This window comes from Mixophyes fleayi, chromosome 8, assembly GCF_038048845.1.
Source record: "Mixophyes fleayi isolate aMixFle1 chromosome 8, aMixFle1.hap1, whole genome shotgun sequence".
In the NCBI taxonomy this organism is placed as follows: Eukaryota; Metazoa; Chordata; class Amphibia; order Anura; family Limnodynastidae; genus Mixophyes; species Mixophyes fleayi.
Window position 1 is genome coordinate 23434547 of NC_134409.1, and position 17946 is coordinate 23452492.

At 40.9% G+C, this 17946-nt stretch overlaps 1 protein-coding gene across 1 annotated transcript; it reads left to right on the top strand.

Moving 5' to 3' along the window:
- The first annotated feature begins 236 nt into the window (after positions 1-236).
- Positions 237-15045, top strand: LOC142099033 (protein zyg-11 homolog). Its single transcript, XM_075182103.1, has 14 exons — positions 237-445; positions 1563-1728; positions 2193-2947; positions 5114-5254; positions 5345-5521; positions 6378-6442; positions 6702-6801; positions 7272-7322; positions 8896-9057; positions 9734-9781; positions 10470-10667; positions 11374-11426; positions 12540-12637; positions 12746-15045. Exons 1-14 carry the CDS (start codon positions 443-445, stop codon positions 12925-12927), a joined length of 2199 nt encoding a protein of 732 aa, XP_075038204.1. The 5' UTR covers positions 237-442; the 3' UTR covers positions 12928-15045.
- Positions 15046-17946: the final 2901 nt, after the last annotated feature.

The window sequence follows — 17946 nt, forward strand, 5'->3', positions numbered from 1 at the left end:
AGGTAATACAGTGATCTATTATTATTATATTAGTAAATAGGTAATACAGTGATCTATTATTATTATTATATTAGTAAATAGGTAATACAGTGATCTATGATTATTATTATTATATTAGTAAATAGGTAATACAGTGATCTATGATTATACTATAGTAGTAAATAGGCAGCAGGTCTATGACAATCCTGGCTGACCCCACAGCTCCTCAGTGCTCGGCCCCTTTAAGGAAGGTTGCCTAGCAACGCGTTCATTTCCCAGCCTGCCGTCCCCGGGCCTCCCACTCCGGGCTGGAGGCTGCACCTTCCCCGAGGGCCGAATACAGCACCCCGGGCCCGGACCGACCCAGACACCCCCTGTGCCCGAGGTGTGGGGCCCTCCCCTCCCCCCACCAGCCGGATACACCGGAAGAGCCACAAGCCAGGCACCTCATCTGCCGGTAATCATGGTACGTGCCTCACCCCCAAACCCCCGACCACTGTACCCCGTGACCTGTCCCTCATACGGGTCTAGGTGATGTCTGCTGACTGTCCTGGCCTCCAGCCTGTAGCTGTGTGAGCTGCCAGCTGCAGAGCAGGCAGAGGGGCCTATGGACATAATGTACTTTATGGGTGTAATATGTCAGCACCACTTGTGGAGTCCTATAGAGAGGTGATCACTTCATGGTCAGACCCAGATCCTCAGTAATACACCTGTGGTTCTGTTGTCCAATAGATCTACAGATATAGTAATGGCCACACTTCATAGTGACTTTCAGTGCTGTTTAAGGATTCACATAGAAATCGTGTATGTCAGTGGTTCCCAAACTTTTGCAGTTCGCTGCACCCTTAGAGTCTCCATAATTTTTTCAAGGCACCTACAAAATAATTACCGAGCAGTCCCGTTTTATAAGTAGTTGGGTCAAAAAAAACCATAATAAGTATTTAGGTCAGGACAGAAATACTTATTTAGCTGTATGCAAAAAATAATACACATAAATCCGAGGGAAAAGAATATTTTTTATATATTTTTTTTTTCAATTCTATTTCTGTCAAAGAGTAATTGACAGCTAACTCACACTGTGCCCCTACTTCATCTCCACACACGCTGCCCTCTCTGCCCCTTCTCAAGCCGCGGCCAGCCAAAGGGAAAAAAAATAATAACTTACCAATACGCGCAGCACCTGGGACCGAGCAATCTTCTCTCTCCCGTTTTTTTTTCTGGCTTGCCCGCGGCACCCCTGGGAGCCGCGGCGCACACTTTGGGAACCGCTGGTGTATGTTGTCTTAAGTTTTTGCAAAGTAAATCGCAAAACAGACCAGACAGCAGTAATAACCCAAATATATAAAACAAAATATGGAACATAGGGTATAATACTGTATTCTTCTTACTGAGGGGATCAGAGCATGAAAACACTTAATTTTTATCATAGTGGATGCTTTGGATGTTGGCACAAGAAAAAGGCATCACTTTTATTTGGCAACTGAAAGGCAAACTGAGATCTTCCAATATTCATTCATTAGAAGTAAACTATAGAATGTGTAATGTGGGAAATTAATATTTCTCTCTCTGTATCTTTCCCTTAGGAGGAAGCCTCTCCAAAGTCGTTGATTGATATAGCCCTGCATTACTTAAGCTCTCATCTCGAAAAGTTTTGCTGGGAGAGACCTGATGGAACTTTTTGTTTGCAAGATGCAGCAGTGTTTCCCCAGGAGGTTGCAGACCGACTGCTGCGGACCATGGCTATTCAAAGTAATCCAGATTTCTATCAGTACAGTACAGCAGACATTCTTAACTCTTTCCTTTTATACTTCTTTCCAGTTATAGTTTGAGTACTAGGGCTGCAACTGTTTTTGTAATATTTGACATGTACATAATGTTTTGTTAATATGCAAAATTATTTTTGCTTCATAAACCTATGTAGTATTCACTGTCTAATTTGTTTTGTTTCTTATGATATCTATTTTTAACTAGTATTCCATCTACTTTGACATTGTTATAGCATATCTACAGCCCTCGTCATGTAAACAAATGATCTATGAATTAATACACAGTGTAATAACCGGAGGGTATCAGAGTTATTTTGACAGATTTGGAGAGCATCACTTGCTTTTTAGTATTTTATACAATGCTTTTAGTTTTTGTACTTGACATTCTATTTTCAATAAACTGTCCTAATCTTTTTTTTCTTTTCTATACATTATTGCCATCTTTAGGACAGCTAAACGAGGTAACTGTAGGAATTTTCCGTGGAAACCAGTTGCGACTGAAGCACGCTTGTATCCGCAAGGCAAAGATCTCTGCGGTAGCCTTTCTTAGAGCTTTTTGCCACCACAAATTGGTAGAATTGGATGCCACTGGGGTCAATGCTGACATCACCATTACTGACATCGTAAGCGGGCTCAGCAGTAGTAAATGGATCAGGGAGAACCTCCAGTGCTTGATCCTCAACTCTCTGACTCTATCGCTGGAGGACCCGTATGAACGATGCTTTAGCTGTTTGTCCGGACTTCGGGCTCTGAGCATCACCAATGTCTTGTTTTATAATGAAGATCTCGCTGATGTTGCTTCTCTCCCCAGATTGGAAAGCCTGGATATCTCCAACACCTCGGTAACCGACATTACTGCCCTCCTGGGGTGCAAAGATAGACTGAAATCCCTCACGATGCACCATCTGAAATGTTTAAAAATGACAACTACACAAATCTTGGAAGTGATCAAAGAACTGAAGCACCTTAGTCATTTGGATATATCTGATGACAAGCAGTTCACATCGGACATAGCCTGCCGGTTGCTAGAGCAGAAGGATATCTTGCGCAGTTTGGTTTCGTTAGACATCTCTGGGAGGAAGCATGTTACGGATAAAGCGGTCGAGGCCTTCATCATGCAGCGCCCTCAGATCCAGTTTGTTGGACTTCTGGCCACCGAGGCTGGGTACTCTGAGCTCCTTTCTGGAGAGGAGAATGTTAAGGTGTGACCTTCATGCATTGAGCTCTTTTATTAGTGTCTTATGATAGTAATAGTGGTAAAGTGTTTTCTTATACTACTGCAATGCTTTGAGTGCATCATCTCTCAAGCTAGGCCCACACTACAGGGTTTTCATCCAATAATCGGCTTAACCAGCCGACATATGACCGCTCGTTCAAAAGTCGGGTCAGTGTGTATAGTGACACGATGGTCGAAAGTCTGCCCAAATGGACGATTATCGCCTTATTTGGTTGGTCGTATCGTTAAATATTTCCGTTCCAATCTCGTTTCCGTTGTGTAGTGTGTATAAACTTCCGACCGATGTGTACGGAATTGCAGTCATTGCTCACGACAACATGGCTGTAAAAAGTCGCTAAAGGGACATCCGCTCTTCCCTTTATCGTCCTAAACAAGGCTAGTGTGTATGCAGTCCATGGACCGAGCGATCGGACCATCGGTCGCATGTAAAATCGATCGGCATAAAAAGTTGGAGGAAAATTCTGTAATGTGTACCCAGCTTTAGTACTAGAATCTACTATGCGTTAAAAAGTAATCTTGTTAATCACTTGATCTAGTGTTGCCTATAGCCGGAGTAATCCAATTATTTTAACGATTGACACTCCAGCATTTAGTGATCTATAATTTCAATAACCCTACTACTGCATTACTACAGTAAAATGAACTATACTAGTTTTATTTTTTCTAATAATGAATTTTAATCCTATAGGGCACTTTATGTAAAAGTAGATGGCAAAAGGGTGCAGAAACCTATGGAAATCAATCTGTTTCTGTCATTTTTGTAGTACAGATTATAAAGTGAAAACAAATGATCTGATTGGTTGCCACGGATAACAGAAGTTTTGTTTTTCTTGTGCGAGTTTTCTTAAGTGACCCAGTATTTGTTCTGTTAATTAAAATGTTTATCCCCAGAGGTCTTAGCCTTCCACTATTATGCATGTTATTTTTCAACAGTTAAAGAGCTACAGTTTGTCTGTCATTATTTTCCCTGTTTAATCTCATTCTGTGGGTTGGGAAGAGACATTAAAATTTAAAAGACCCACAAGTTTGAATACAGGTTGATTTATATAAAAGAACCAGTGAGAAGTACTCAAATCTCCTTACAAGATTTTAGTGCCGTCCCAATCGATCTGTTCTGCATCTGGAGAAATTTGAAAAGAAGAGGGGTTGTACAGGTCGTTAAGACGCTGCTGATTGGATGAACTGCTGGATGCTTGTCCAATTACCACTGTCTTCACAACCTGCACAAGCCGATTTTCACTTTCAAAAGATGCATTGACCTGAAGAATGGGTACGGCGGGTGAGTAACCCTAAAACCATTTGGCTCCTACTGAAGACACTCTTGCGACTTTACCAGTTGTGGGGAGGGGGATTGCAGTTGACAGGAGTTTGTCAGTAACCTTTAAAGGTATAAAATATGCACAAGTTTTTATCACCTTTCTGGACATAAAGTTTGAAGTCTAACATTGCTGATGACCACAAAGAACGGTAACCACATAGAAAGTGGACAAATGGTGACATATTTTACATATATAATTGTGAATGATGAAAGATACTTATTGGGTAAATTTATATTTGCAGTTTGACTTTTGAACACTGAACAACATCACTTTATCCAAGTGTTTTTGTTTTTTTTCTTTCTTGTTTGTCTCGAATATTTTATTGAAAAATGAATACTTTATTTTGATTAAAGATACAACAGACATAAGACATTACATTCAAGTGCACTGCAGCGTAGCTGAAACATAACATACTGTGAAACATAAGTTAGTCATACTGTATAGCACAATACAAGACAGATGGTATAGGATATGACACCCTACACTGTACATCAAGTGCTGCGCTATTCATTCACTATTCTCTATTACTGTTCTTAAAAATACTGTGTGGTTGTTTTTTGTTTTTTTTTATTATCATTATTATCTTTATTTTTTTTTATTTTTTTTTATTTGCTCTCTTTTGATTACACCAACCTCTATAATATAAAAATTACAATTTAGGTCTAAAAGTTTAACCTTATAACATCAGGTGCAATCATAAGTAGCAGTGCAGTGTTGGAATTTAGATTTCTGCTAGTAATTGACACGTACGGTTTATATTGTAAGTACTGTGATGTTCTTGCTCACATTAATTTCCCTGTGTGTGTATGAAGGTGTCCGGAGAAGCCAATCAGACACAGATTGCGGAAGCCCTGCGCCGATATAGTGAACGCTCCTTCTTTGTCCGTGAGGCCCTCTTCCACCTTTTCAGTCTAACGCATGTCATGGAAAAAGCCAACCCAGAGATGCTGAAGGTAATACGTCCTTTAAACCACATGAAAACACAGAAAACATTAGGAGAAGTGTATTTATCTGTGCTGTTGGTCTTTGTGTTTACTTTACAGTTAGTGGTGATAGGTATGAAGAACCATCCTACCAACCTACCTGTACAGCTCGCTGCCAGCGCCTGTGTGTTTAACCTGACCAAGCAGGATCTAGCGGCTGGCATGCCTGTGAAGCTCTTGGCTGATGTGACTCACTTGCTGCTGGAAGCCATGAAACATTTCCCCAATCACCAGCAGGTATGACAAATCTCTAATAATACAGCATAGGGCAATGAGAACCAGGTGGGCACTGCCAGCGTGCCATCTATATACATTCTAATAACACACCTTTTACTCCTAATTTATGTATCCAGGGCACACATGACTTTAGCATCTATTTTGTGCAGACAGACAAACTCCACACTTTTCTAAGTAACACTGTAACGATCTGCAGAACTACCTGTTGCATTAAAATGTAGAATATATAGTCCCTGCCCCTTTGTACTTTCACCAGAGTTGCAACTCAGGATTTCTCTAGAATTACAGTTATTGAAACCACGAAACTGTCAAAGTGAAACTGGCATGATTTCAGGCGTGCGACCTTGTTACTTGTTGTCTGAAATATTTCTGTAACTTCTACATGTATACTTTATGAATCAAGGTGAGGACTGGTATTCTTTTACCTGTCCCTATATAAATGTTTGATTTGTACATGAAACCAAACCCGTTGGATTTGGTGAATTACCAGGTTTCCTGTTGGTTAAAGACCAAACATAATGTATCAATCTTATGTCTTGATCAGATCATTAGATCAGATCATTAGACCACACTGGCCTGAAATGTCTATTGTTTGATTTCATTCATTGATTCACTGCAGACTGCAAAGCATAAACAATGGCTTTCTTCATACCATCAATAATGTGATAACAGTGCCTGTTGATAGAATTATTTCATTGATGTATAAGACTATAAAACTGTGTGACTTTTTCAAACGTGTTATAGTGAATGTTATTGTAGATTAGATAACTGTTATCAGGCTCTAATATTATTGTGGATGATTGTTTTGAGATGTTGTCAATTCTACGTAACCTTTTACTTTTTGTTATATTTTTAGTTGCAGAAAAACTGTCTCCTATCCCTCTGCAGTGATAGAATCTTACAGGACGTCCCGTTCAACAGGTATATGTTTAAAATGAATTTGCTGTTAAGATACAGTGTTTGTCATGGTAAAGGGCACATATATTAGGTGAGATTGCAGTAATCTTGTTATATTATTCAATCTAGCACATATCAAATGCAGTGTCTGGGTAGATACCCATTTTAACCTCTAGGGGGCAGTGCAGTTTGAAAGGACAATATGGATACATTTTTGGTCATGATTGGAATGACATTGTGAACAGCTATAGTGAAAAGTGACAATTGTAAACTCTCTTCCCAGGTTTGATGCAGCAAAACTTGTAATGCAATGGTTGTGTAATCATGAAGACCAGAACATGCAGAGGATGGCAGTTGCCATAATCTCTATTCTCGCAGCAAAGGTTTGTATTGCTTTCTTTGTCCAGTAGGCAGTTATGCTTTTCATATATTTTATTTTATATATTTTTTTCCCCCCAGTATTTATAAACCTTTGTTGGCTCTGTGTGTTTTGTCTTTAGTGTTACTAATTGCATTTCACTCTGGCACGTGGAGAAAAAAATAAGTTAAGCCATTCAGTCAGTGCATTCTTTGGTCAAAACGTCAGAGGTTAAATGTATCAAGCTGAGCGTTTCTGGCGGGTTTGAATAGAGGAGATGTTGCCTATAGCAACCAATCAGATTCGAACTATCATTTTGTAGAATATACTAAATAAATGAGAACTAGAATCTGATTGGTTGCTATAGGCAACATCTCTACTTTTCAAAACTGCCGGAAACTCTCGGCTTGATACATTTACCCCCTGGTGTGGTTTGGTTACAGTTTTATCTCATGTCTGCGAATGTATTTGTAATATATTCTAATTATTTGTCAGCTTTCAACTGAACAGACGGCGCAGCTGGGGGCCGAACTCTTCATTGTCAGGGTACGTATCTCCCTTCTGTATAATCTGAGCTCCACAGGGTATGTGGGATTAGCGGAACATTTCTACATAATCTGGCCAGTCTCATCAATGTATATTTAGTTTTATGTACAACTGCATTAATACACAATTGAGGCACACATGGTACAACCTGATCATCTTAAATCTGATCGTAAAACCAAAAAACACAAAAACAGGTGATTTGCCTCACGCGCATGCTACAATTTTTAACTAATATTTTTATATGAAACTTTTCCACCTATCGAATCAATTTGGTCACTTACAGATATTTGTAGTTGAATATATTAAATCTATTGTCACTAAAAATATGATTTTTAACTGGTGTGGCCAACTTTGAAAATAGTTTTGTTTATGTTTTTTTTACTTTTTTTTGTTTCCATGATGTCTCTTCTCTAGATATTCAAACACAATAAACATTGAAATATAAGTGCGCAAGGTGTCTCCTCGTAAATTTCGTTATTTCTAAGAGGTGGGTTAAAAGCGGGGAGGGGGGGGGGGTAGGACAGACACTGAGGACACAGGTATAGGCTTCAATGGGGGTCAAGCAAAGAACCTATGTAGTGAAGGGGGGCCTTCGTTAGCTATTGGAGACAGACACCAACAGGAACATGATGCTTACCCAGGGTGTGTAACACCCAGCCTGGAGGATCCAGAGGTGGCTCAAGGTCTAAGTCGCCCGTTGGTCTGCTGCGCCCAGGGCGGGGGGAGGAGCAGGGGTGGAGATACCATGGGGCCCATAACGGGGTGGGGGGGGGGGGTCGTTGGGGTTCTTCCAATAGTTAGCTATCAGGGACTTAGCAGGTGACAAGATGTGGGATATTAGCTTGTTAGAGGGAGCGCTCTCATCAGGCAGGAGGCGAGAGAGAAGGAATGTCCAGGGGTCTTTAGACACCTGTTGGTCAGAGTTGGTGTTAATGACCGAGAAGACCATGTTCCAAAAGGGAGCTATGTGCTGATGAGTCCACCAAATATGGAGCAACGTGCCTCTCTGGCCAGAGTTCCACGAGCAGCTCGGAGTGGATATGGGAAACATTTCTTTATAGGCCGTTTCCTTGATTTGTGTGGAGATTGAGCTCTTGGCGATCCCCTCTCTGACCTCTCCAATCAATTTTTATGTCCCATTCTTCTATGTCCAACAGTCTCCCTTCTATTCCTCAAGTAGTCTGCACAATTCAGAGAATAATGTCCTTTATATTGCAAGCAGTTCTGTTCTTTGCAGTATGAGGCAGACCTTGCCCACCAACTTATTTACAATCCCCTTTGCCCTCCCCTTCAAAAAAAAAAAAAAGAAAGTTGGTCTTATCTTCTAAATATGTTACTAGCTGTCGCGCAGCCACTGACGTGTTTAAACTGAAAGGCGCATTGTTATGTAGCAGCTGGATGTAAGCGATAATGGTGCTGTGACCATAAAACCCGATTGGTCATATTTGATGTCTCCCTACCTCAAATATAGTAATTATATAAGTACATCAACTATCAGAATTATTACTAAAATTAATACGTTCATCAAGGGAAGATCCACATAAATGTTTCTTTTATTTTCTTCTTTTTAAAGCAACTTCTGCAAATAGTGCGACAAAAGACCAGCCAGAGTCTGGTGGACACGACCTTGAAGTTTACGCTCAGTGCCTTGTGGAACTTGACCGATGAATCACCGACCACGTGTCGGCACTTTATAGAGAACCAAGGCCTGGAACTCTTCATGAAGGTCCTTGAGGTAAAGGATGATTACCTTCTACCACACATGCCAAATTCTAGTGAGCCAAATTGACTAGGTGCGGACCATATTGGATCTGATGGGTGCGACGCGCAGTATGTAACACATAACCTCTTATTGACCTTTTATAAGTAGAGATCAATCAATCTCCCACAGTTCCGGCAAAGAACAACTATTTGTGATATTGGGCCAGGAGTTCTAGTTTTGGAAAATGTTTTATATCGATCAAGAGGAAGTTGGAATTCAACATTGAAAAACTATGTGTTCACTGTTGTGTGTATGGTATCGTCATTGGCAAAATACAATTCAAATGTTATACTAATAATACAAAAAGGCTTTAAAATCATACAAAAAAGTTATGTGAATTATATAATTTCTTATGTTCAGTAAACTTAATTTGAAAAGTTTTTATTATGACTTGCATCATATTTTTTTTTTTGATCACTTTAAGTGATTCACCAGCTAAGAACCGAGATTCTGAAAATCTCGATTTTTGACAAATTGCTTAGCTCATTCCTTATAGATGACAGTAGCACAATTTGTAACTGTATTTTTTATTTTTTTTTTGACCCTTATCTTAATGGAACGCCAAAAAAAAACCTGTGAATCTGCCGAATAATGTAGGAATCTCAGACCTGTAGAACAATTTTTATTTATTTTATCTTTTTTTCCAAAGACTTTTCCATCAGAGTCCTCCATTCAGCAGAAGGTTCTGGGGCTGTTGGTAAGAAACTTTTGTTTACTTTATTTAGTAACCTTTTATATAGCGCTAACATATTACATATTTTCACTAAATGTTAACAGTCTGCATGCGCTAAGAAGAGAATTGTAATTTTAAATAAAAAAATTTAGATCAATTTTTTTTATTATTATTTTTAGAGACCCATTGTTTTGGGACCTACACCCATCACTGAGTGTTAAAAGTTATATAGTCTTTTTTCACCCTGGACAGAAAGCCATGGGGGGGTTGTCATCCTCATCCAAAATAACATAATCTGTACTCTAGCTAAAACTGTCCCAGATACAGGGATGTTTGTGATCGTAGGGGGCAGCTATCGGCAAATAACTGCCCTTGGCCTTGGTCAATGCTCCTTATTCCCGCTGAGATAACCATCGGTATCCATCAAGGCTGTCCACTCTCCCCGCTAATTCTTGCCCTTGTCAAAGTGTCTCTTGCAGCGTAAATAAGATAACAGAATATGTGCAGACAAGGGGCTTTAAACCTTTACACACAAAAAGTTGGTTCTTGTTGATCATTAAAAGTCAAAAACGGGGTGCTTGGGATGAACCAAGAGGTTGAGTAGTCTTGAAATACATGGTCCTGTGTGATGACGTCCTTTACATTATAATTTTGCTGTCCTAATTTTTGACCTTTAGGAATGAACTGTTACTTTCTACTGTGCTCCCTGTAGAACAATATTGCGGAGGTGAAGGAGCTGCACTCGGAGCTCATGTGGAAGGATTTCATTGATCAGATCAGTAAACTCCTGCACAGCGTGGAAGTGGAGGTCAGCTACTTCGCTGCTGGGATTATCGCACACCTAGTATCCCGGGGAGAGGAGACCTGGACTTTAACCTCTGTCTCGAGAGACACACTGCTAGAGCAATTGGTAGGTACAGCACAGCACTGCCTCTTGTTACACTAATCTCCATATTATCCAAGTACAACTTAATCCATTTCAACTGTCCGATCTCGTTCCGTATGTTCAAGTTCACTTTATGGTTGGAACTTATTTGCAACTTGGAGCTGGCAAAGTGTATACCTCAAATTTGTGTGGAACCAAAGATCCGTATATTTATAGCCTGTGTTGTAGCGGGATACTCAGGTTTTCTGTTACCTCTGTTGTAAGGTTAATTCAGAATAGAAGCCAGTCAGACGTCCCTTAGTAGATAGGCCATAGCTTGTGGGCCGTATGCAGACATATTCAAGTAGAACTAATCCCGAACAAATATTTTATAGTGGGATCTGTACTGTCTTTCATAGCAGAATACCTCTCGGATAAGAGGAGCTGTCATCGCTGGCTTACTAAAGATGTTCTAGTTATTTAAACAGCTTGGGCAGGAGTGCATGAACCATGCAGCACCTGATTGGTTGATTGGCCATGAGTCATGGCCAATCGGGTACCACATACTATACACACCTACAGTGAGGGTACATTGAATTGCTGCCCTGCGATGTTGTCAGCTCTGTTGATCCAGCTGCTCAGAGTGAATGATGAGGAATGTAAAGGAACCGCCCGGCTTAGGGGCCTTTACAGATATACTTTTTCTATTGGCTAAATTTTCTCTTTATATTGCTTTCTGTGTGTTTTGCAGCATTCTGCCATACTCGGTTGGCCGACACCGGAGTGTGAGATGGTGGCCTACAGGTGAGAGCATTTCATGCCTTAAGTGCTTCCATACAGACATTGCTTAGCTACACAATGGTATCCTGTGTTTCACATTGGTTGTTTGTCATGTTAAATTTGTGTTGAGCAAAGTAGAGGGTCTAATTTAGCGTTGAGTAAATGCAGCTTGAATCTGCAATTTTGGAGTACGAGGGGGGGGGGGGCTTAAACTGTACAGACAGATTTAGAGTTCAGCTAGGGGTACATTCTAACTCAGCCCTGAATTGCAGTGTAAAAATAAAGTTGCCTGGTATTTGTGTGTTGGGATACAAAAGGAGGCATACAGAAACAGGAATTTCATTTGCACCCAATGTAGTTTGTCCAGGTGCATATTTGAAATCCTAGGTCTCATTTGGAGAAAGTACAGATTAATGCTACAATTTACCATGTTATATAGCAGGTATATTGCATGGAATGGTATCAATCAGCAAAAAAAAGAAAACTCCTTATGCAAAGTATAGTTTACATTATCATTTTGGCAATAGAACCTGTTTTTTATAGATGTCTAAACCTATCTGAGCTGAAAATGTTTTCAATAGATTCAATAATTTAGGTAAAGTTTAGGAAAAAACTGAGAGGGAGTCTGTACTTTCATTAGCTAAATGATATACTGTAGATTTAACGGAAGAAGGATTAGAGGTGGTGTTGTCTTCATAAACAGTCTGTATGACTATTGTTCTGGGTGTAGTGGAGAATCATCATCCGCTATTTATATAGCACCACTAATTCTGTAGCGCTGTACAGAGAACTCGCATAAGAGAATGTTCTTTCATCCGTAATGCAGTTTTGATACAAATGCCAAAGACATTAGTACTCATCTAGACATGTAAACAAGGGAGAATTTAGTAGACACTATACAGCTGTAAAACACATTGGGTGACATTTATGAAAACTGCTCTACAAAAAATGATGGCTACAATCTGGTTGCTATGGGCAACAGCAGTTTCATTGTGCACTAGTTTTTAAAGCTGTCCCCCCAATAGAAGTTCTATCCTAATTACCTGTTCATTTTGCATATTTCTGTCTTTCTAGGAGGCTGGTTTATGTCAGTAATCTTATCTTGTACGTCTCGCTATACTTGCTCTCTCTTTACAGGTCTTTTAACCCTTTCTTTCCACTTCTGGCGTGTTTCCCAACACCCGGTGTGCAGCTGTGGGCAGTTTGGGCCATGCAACATGTGTGCAGCAAAAACCGTACGTACTTTAAAAAGGCTTTTAATTTTGCTTTAATTGGTTTATAAGTGAGTGTAGAAGAACCCGTGGCCTCTTGTTTAGTTAATGTTATCACATCCCTGTTTCCAGCCGTTCGGTACTGCAGCATGTTGATCGACGAGGGAGGCTTGGTGAAGCTTCACCGCATTAGAGACCATCCAAGTGCCAACCCAGACGTGCTGCGCATGACCATCGCCATCCTGGACAATCTGGACAGGCACCTTACACGGCACGGCACTACTCTCTCTCCAAGACCGCTGTCCACCAAATAAGTCTAGTCACATTCGCCTAGTGCCATTTGTGGATTGAAGCTTTGTGCACTGTGGGAGGGGGTGGGGGGGACAATAAGAGGTTGTCTTTACATTGGGTAATATAGACTTTTATATTTAAAGAAGAATTCAGTGTTACCGCTCACCCAAGCTCCTATCGCTCATGTCATGAGATGACTGCATGTGAGTGATAAAAAAAAACAAATGATGACTTTATGTTCAACTTGCATTTTTATTTCAAATACAGCCGGACTTGTCCTCGGAGCAAGTTTACTGGAATATAAAATATACATGTTTCATGATATGGCTACAACCACAACTTTCAGCTCTGTCAATATATATTGTGCATCCCCTAGTCACATGGGAGCATGGGATTCTGAACCAATGTCTTGTAGTGAAGGTGTTGTGTTCTCTTTTCTGGCCACAACACTCCTCCAAGCATTGTTTCATCGTTTTGTCCAATCACTGATACAGCTGCCTCTGATCTCTTTAAAGCACACTTGTCCTCTACACACAGTGAGACCGTGATTGTTTGGGAAGAATGAATATTCAGTATGCAGTGACTAGTTCCTAGTGAACGGTCAGTCTGCCTTCGCCTGACAAAACCCCAGCTACAATGGCTGACTCCATTGTGTGTAGTTGACAAATGCACTATAAAATGTTCCCACTGTCACTTATACAATCATGGGGCATAATAATAATTATTTTTTTTTATTGAATGGGTCCTTTATATGTAATACCTATACCTAAGACATTAGAGGCACCTTGCCAGCAGAGTGTAAAGCATTAATCAAGGAGAATATGCAGGATATTGCATGCCCGTGTGACCAGAGCTGGCCAACACAATGGAAATAACAAGTGACTATAATATTTTTAATTGGTGACGGATCACATGTCCTTCAAACATGGTTTTGTTTTTGTTACTCCTAGCCAGAAACTTGGGTGTAGCTTATTTTTTTTTTTCTTATTTTTGTAGTACCTAATCCGCAAAGCATGTCAAACGCTCTTCCGTATTGCATTAGGTTATACAAATGGTTGTCCAGTCAGTTTCTAATTAACAAGTGTGCAGAAATACATATAAACTAGCCTGTTGTAAAATTGTAGAGAAAAAAAAAGAGAATTGTTGAAAGTGTATATATGTTGAGTACTCTTAAGTTTTAATTATTTGGAATTTTAATTGATGATATTAACAATTAAGTTTATTAGTTAATTTAACTGTGTAAGTTATTGCATTTTGATTTTATAGTTTTTGATGAGGAAACTCAATCCATTTTCCCTGTAAGACTCAGTGAGCAATATGTTCTATCCGTTCACTACCAGTTAATTAGCACACGATGCATTGATACAGAAAAAAGCTGATAACCGTAGTGCATCTCCGCTGGTAGCATCCCTGGGACGGCCATTTAAATCACCACTAGGGGCAGTGAAAGCACTGATCACGGTCTCGTATGCTTGCTACATAAGTACGATTGGGCATTTTTACAGCTGTGGGGTTGTTGCATCTTCAGGCCATTATGGTTGGTGTTTGCAATCAAGCGCACACAACAATTGTGCCTTTCAATGGAGAATGTTTCCTTAGCCCCACAGCCAGAATGGCACATTAGCTTATTCTTCCAGCTGAAGGAGAGACGTCCGACTTGCCATCTTAAGCGCACAATAGATTAGACTTGGGCAACCCGTGGCTCATTAGCTGTTTTGGATCTACAAGACCATGCCTGCCCTGCCACAAGAGTCACACCTTGCCCATTTCTGCAACTCAGAACTATTTCTGCAATTGGTTCTTGCAGACGAGAGTACGTTACCTGCCTAGATCACAAGGCTCCATCCTGTAACTTCACAGAATGAAATGTTTTGCAGGACAAGTGGACCATAACATTATACAGTATAATGCACAGTGGTTACTTTCAGTGCAAAATGGGTTGAGAACATTTTATTTTTTAACAAACTACCACTAATCATGTTACAATATAGATTGGATCTGCAGGTATTGAATGGTCACACATCAGTATTATTCTTAGTAACAGCTTGCTGTGTGTGTACACTACACTGTTCGTTTGCCTGACCTCCTTTTGCATAACGCTGTTGAACAAAACAAGTAATAAATCTGCTGTGACTGCCCGAGTTTGGTGTATGTGTGGTTTATTTTTTTAATCACAGGTGTTTTGAGCTCTGGCTAACACTAGTCTTAATCACCAGCTTAGCAACCCCTAATTTCAGTGTGTAAAATAAAAGTATATTAAAGTAGAGAGAAAAAAAAAAAAGGAAATGTTTCAGGGTCATAACCTCCTACCAAAATCACACTGCTCTACTATGTGAGACTTTATGGAGCTTATCATCATCATCACCATTTATTTATATAGCGCCACTGATTCCGCAGCGCTGTACAGAGAACTCATTCACATAAGTCCCTGCCCCATTGGGGCTTACAGTGTAACTTCTCTAACACTAACCTACACACAGACACACACAGAGATTAGGGTCAATTTTGATAGCAGCCAATTAACCTACTAGTATGTTTTTGGAGTGTGGGAGGAAACCGGAGCACAACCGCAAACACGGGGAGAACATACAAACTCCACACAGATAAGGTCATGGTCGGGAATTGAACTCATGACCCCAGCGCTGTGAGGCAGAAGTGCTAACCACTTAGCCACCGTGCTGCCCCACTTATAAGAATATTGTCAGCAAAAACAATGTCTGATCTTGACTTTTGTCACATTCTGACATAAAAACTGATGAATTCCAAAATGTTCTCACCGGTGAGGTAAACACCTGCAATCCTAAATAAGCATAATATCCAATAACTATTTCACTCATAGGCTGTATGTATGTACTCTTGCTCTGGCGGCTGTGGAGTTTTACCTAGTGATCCAGCTTATGGCTCAGTAGGCACCGGTTACTTACAGGATCTTGTCTATGTTATGCTGTTCAACTAGCAGCAGATTTGCCTTTTCTTAATACCTATTCAAGTACTAAATGAGTAAAATGATTCCCTGCTATACAAAGCCGTGCAGCTGGTCAGGTCCTTTCACACCTATGCGTTTGGTCAACTATTTTTAGTTTCTTTTTCAACACATAAAATATGTAAATATGAAATGTATTATTTATGTGTATTTCGCAGGGCATTGGTTATGGGCACCTTTCCCCATGAGTCAATGTAATGAAGTTGGGGATATGTAGAAATTACTGGCTCACGCTTAAAGGTGGATAAAAAACTTTTTCTCTTTAATGCCATTGGGGGACACTGTGAAATGGGGTATTGTAGGTGGGCACTTTAAATCTTAAACTGTTGAGTGGATAGCTTTTCCCCTACTATGCCCTCCCATCTGAAGCCATCCTCCATTTTAGTTAAGTGCACTTTGGAGTGGGGCTGTCGCCCTGTGTTATTTTATTTCATTATTACATTTATTTTTTATTTATTAGGTACTTCTCAAGGACTCCTGCCAAGCAGTGCAAGACCAGGGTCCTGCAAGGGCTTCCCTCACCTCAGCCAGCGCTGCAACCCTCTCATCTACACTAACATGAAGGGTTAACGGACACAGTGCGAACGGACAGAGAGAGCCGCAGCACTGGAGGTAAAGGAGCGCACATGTCACTGACTGTGCCTCCCCCTTAGCAACGAGCAGCTCTTCATCTGAGGGGGACGACTTGGCCAGGGGACGACGGCCACGACGAGAACAGCTTGGGCAGATATTGCGACAAACTGAGTAACCAGTGCGTGCCATGAGCTACACATGGTACTTCCCGGAATCACTGACAGGAGAGCTTGGGCGAGTTCTATGCCCTGTGAGGGGCGTGTTTTCACCTCCTGTTTGACAGGCTTCCTCAGTGGAGACACCATTTCCCACTGCACTTGGTCGTTGCTCTCCTGCTGTGCTCCCTCATCTGAAATCACTTGCTCTGTAACGCTTTAATTGTTTGCTGTTTCACACTGTCCTATTTTAAGTTAGTGTGTGACTCTATATAGTAACTAGATTGAATGTATTACATAAAGCATCAGTTTTCTGAAATATTTACACCTCTTAATTTAATTGGTGGGGTAATTTCGTGGCTATTTCTTTTTCTGGTGTGTTTTTCTGTGTGTAATTTCACAACTATAGCTGAGAAAGGGACTTTCTAGACTAAAGGATCAGCTGGAAAGTCTGTGCAACACTATATTTGTGCCAAATATAATTCTAAATTATCTTGTGGACAGTCTGACATAGATGCCATGCACACAGCATGTGAGACAGTTCCACGATCAGCGTTGTCCTGTGACTACAGACCCGGCCATGGAAGAACCGGCCTGGGCCAAGTCACTGGTAACATCCATAGCTGAATTCACTCTGGTAATGACTCGGACCTGACAGAATAGTGCTTTGCTTGGAAGCCCTCTTTTTTTTTTTGCCAAAGGTGGTCTCCTGTCTTCACTTGAACCAGGAGATTGTCGTTCCAAAATTTTGTTCTGTTGCAGACTTTAAATGCGTCTTTGTAACTTCTGGATGTGGTCCGGGCCCTCAGATGCTATGTGGGCCACACGGCTTCAGTTCTTATGACTACTAACCTTTTCATTCTGTATGAAGCGCACAAGCACGGTTGGCCGGCCTCTAAGAAAGCTATTGCTCTTTAGATAACATTCACTATTTGTTTGGCTTACACCAGCGGTTCTCAAAGTGGGTCACAGGGGTGTCGCAATCGCCCTCCAAAAAAAAAGATGAAGAAAGAAATAAAAAATCGTACCCATTCAGCGCCGGATCCTCCTCACTGACTGCTGGGCGTGACGTCATCACGTCTGACAGTGTCAGTGAGGAGCGACAGAGAGGACATCAGGACAGAAGACAGCGGAACATGAAGAAAGAAGGTAAGTAAAGGAACGGAGAGTGAAGGAGGGACAGAGAGAGGTGCTGAAGGTGGGGGGGGGGCAGAGAGAGACGCTGAAGAAGGAGGACAGAGAGCCGCTGAAGGGGGGGGACGGGACGGGGGACACAGGGTGTGAGATGGCGAAGAGGGGGATACAGAGTGATATGGTGAAGGGGCGTAGTG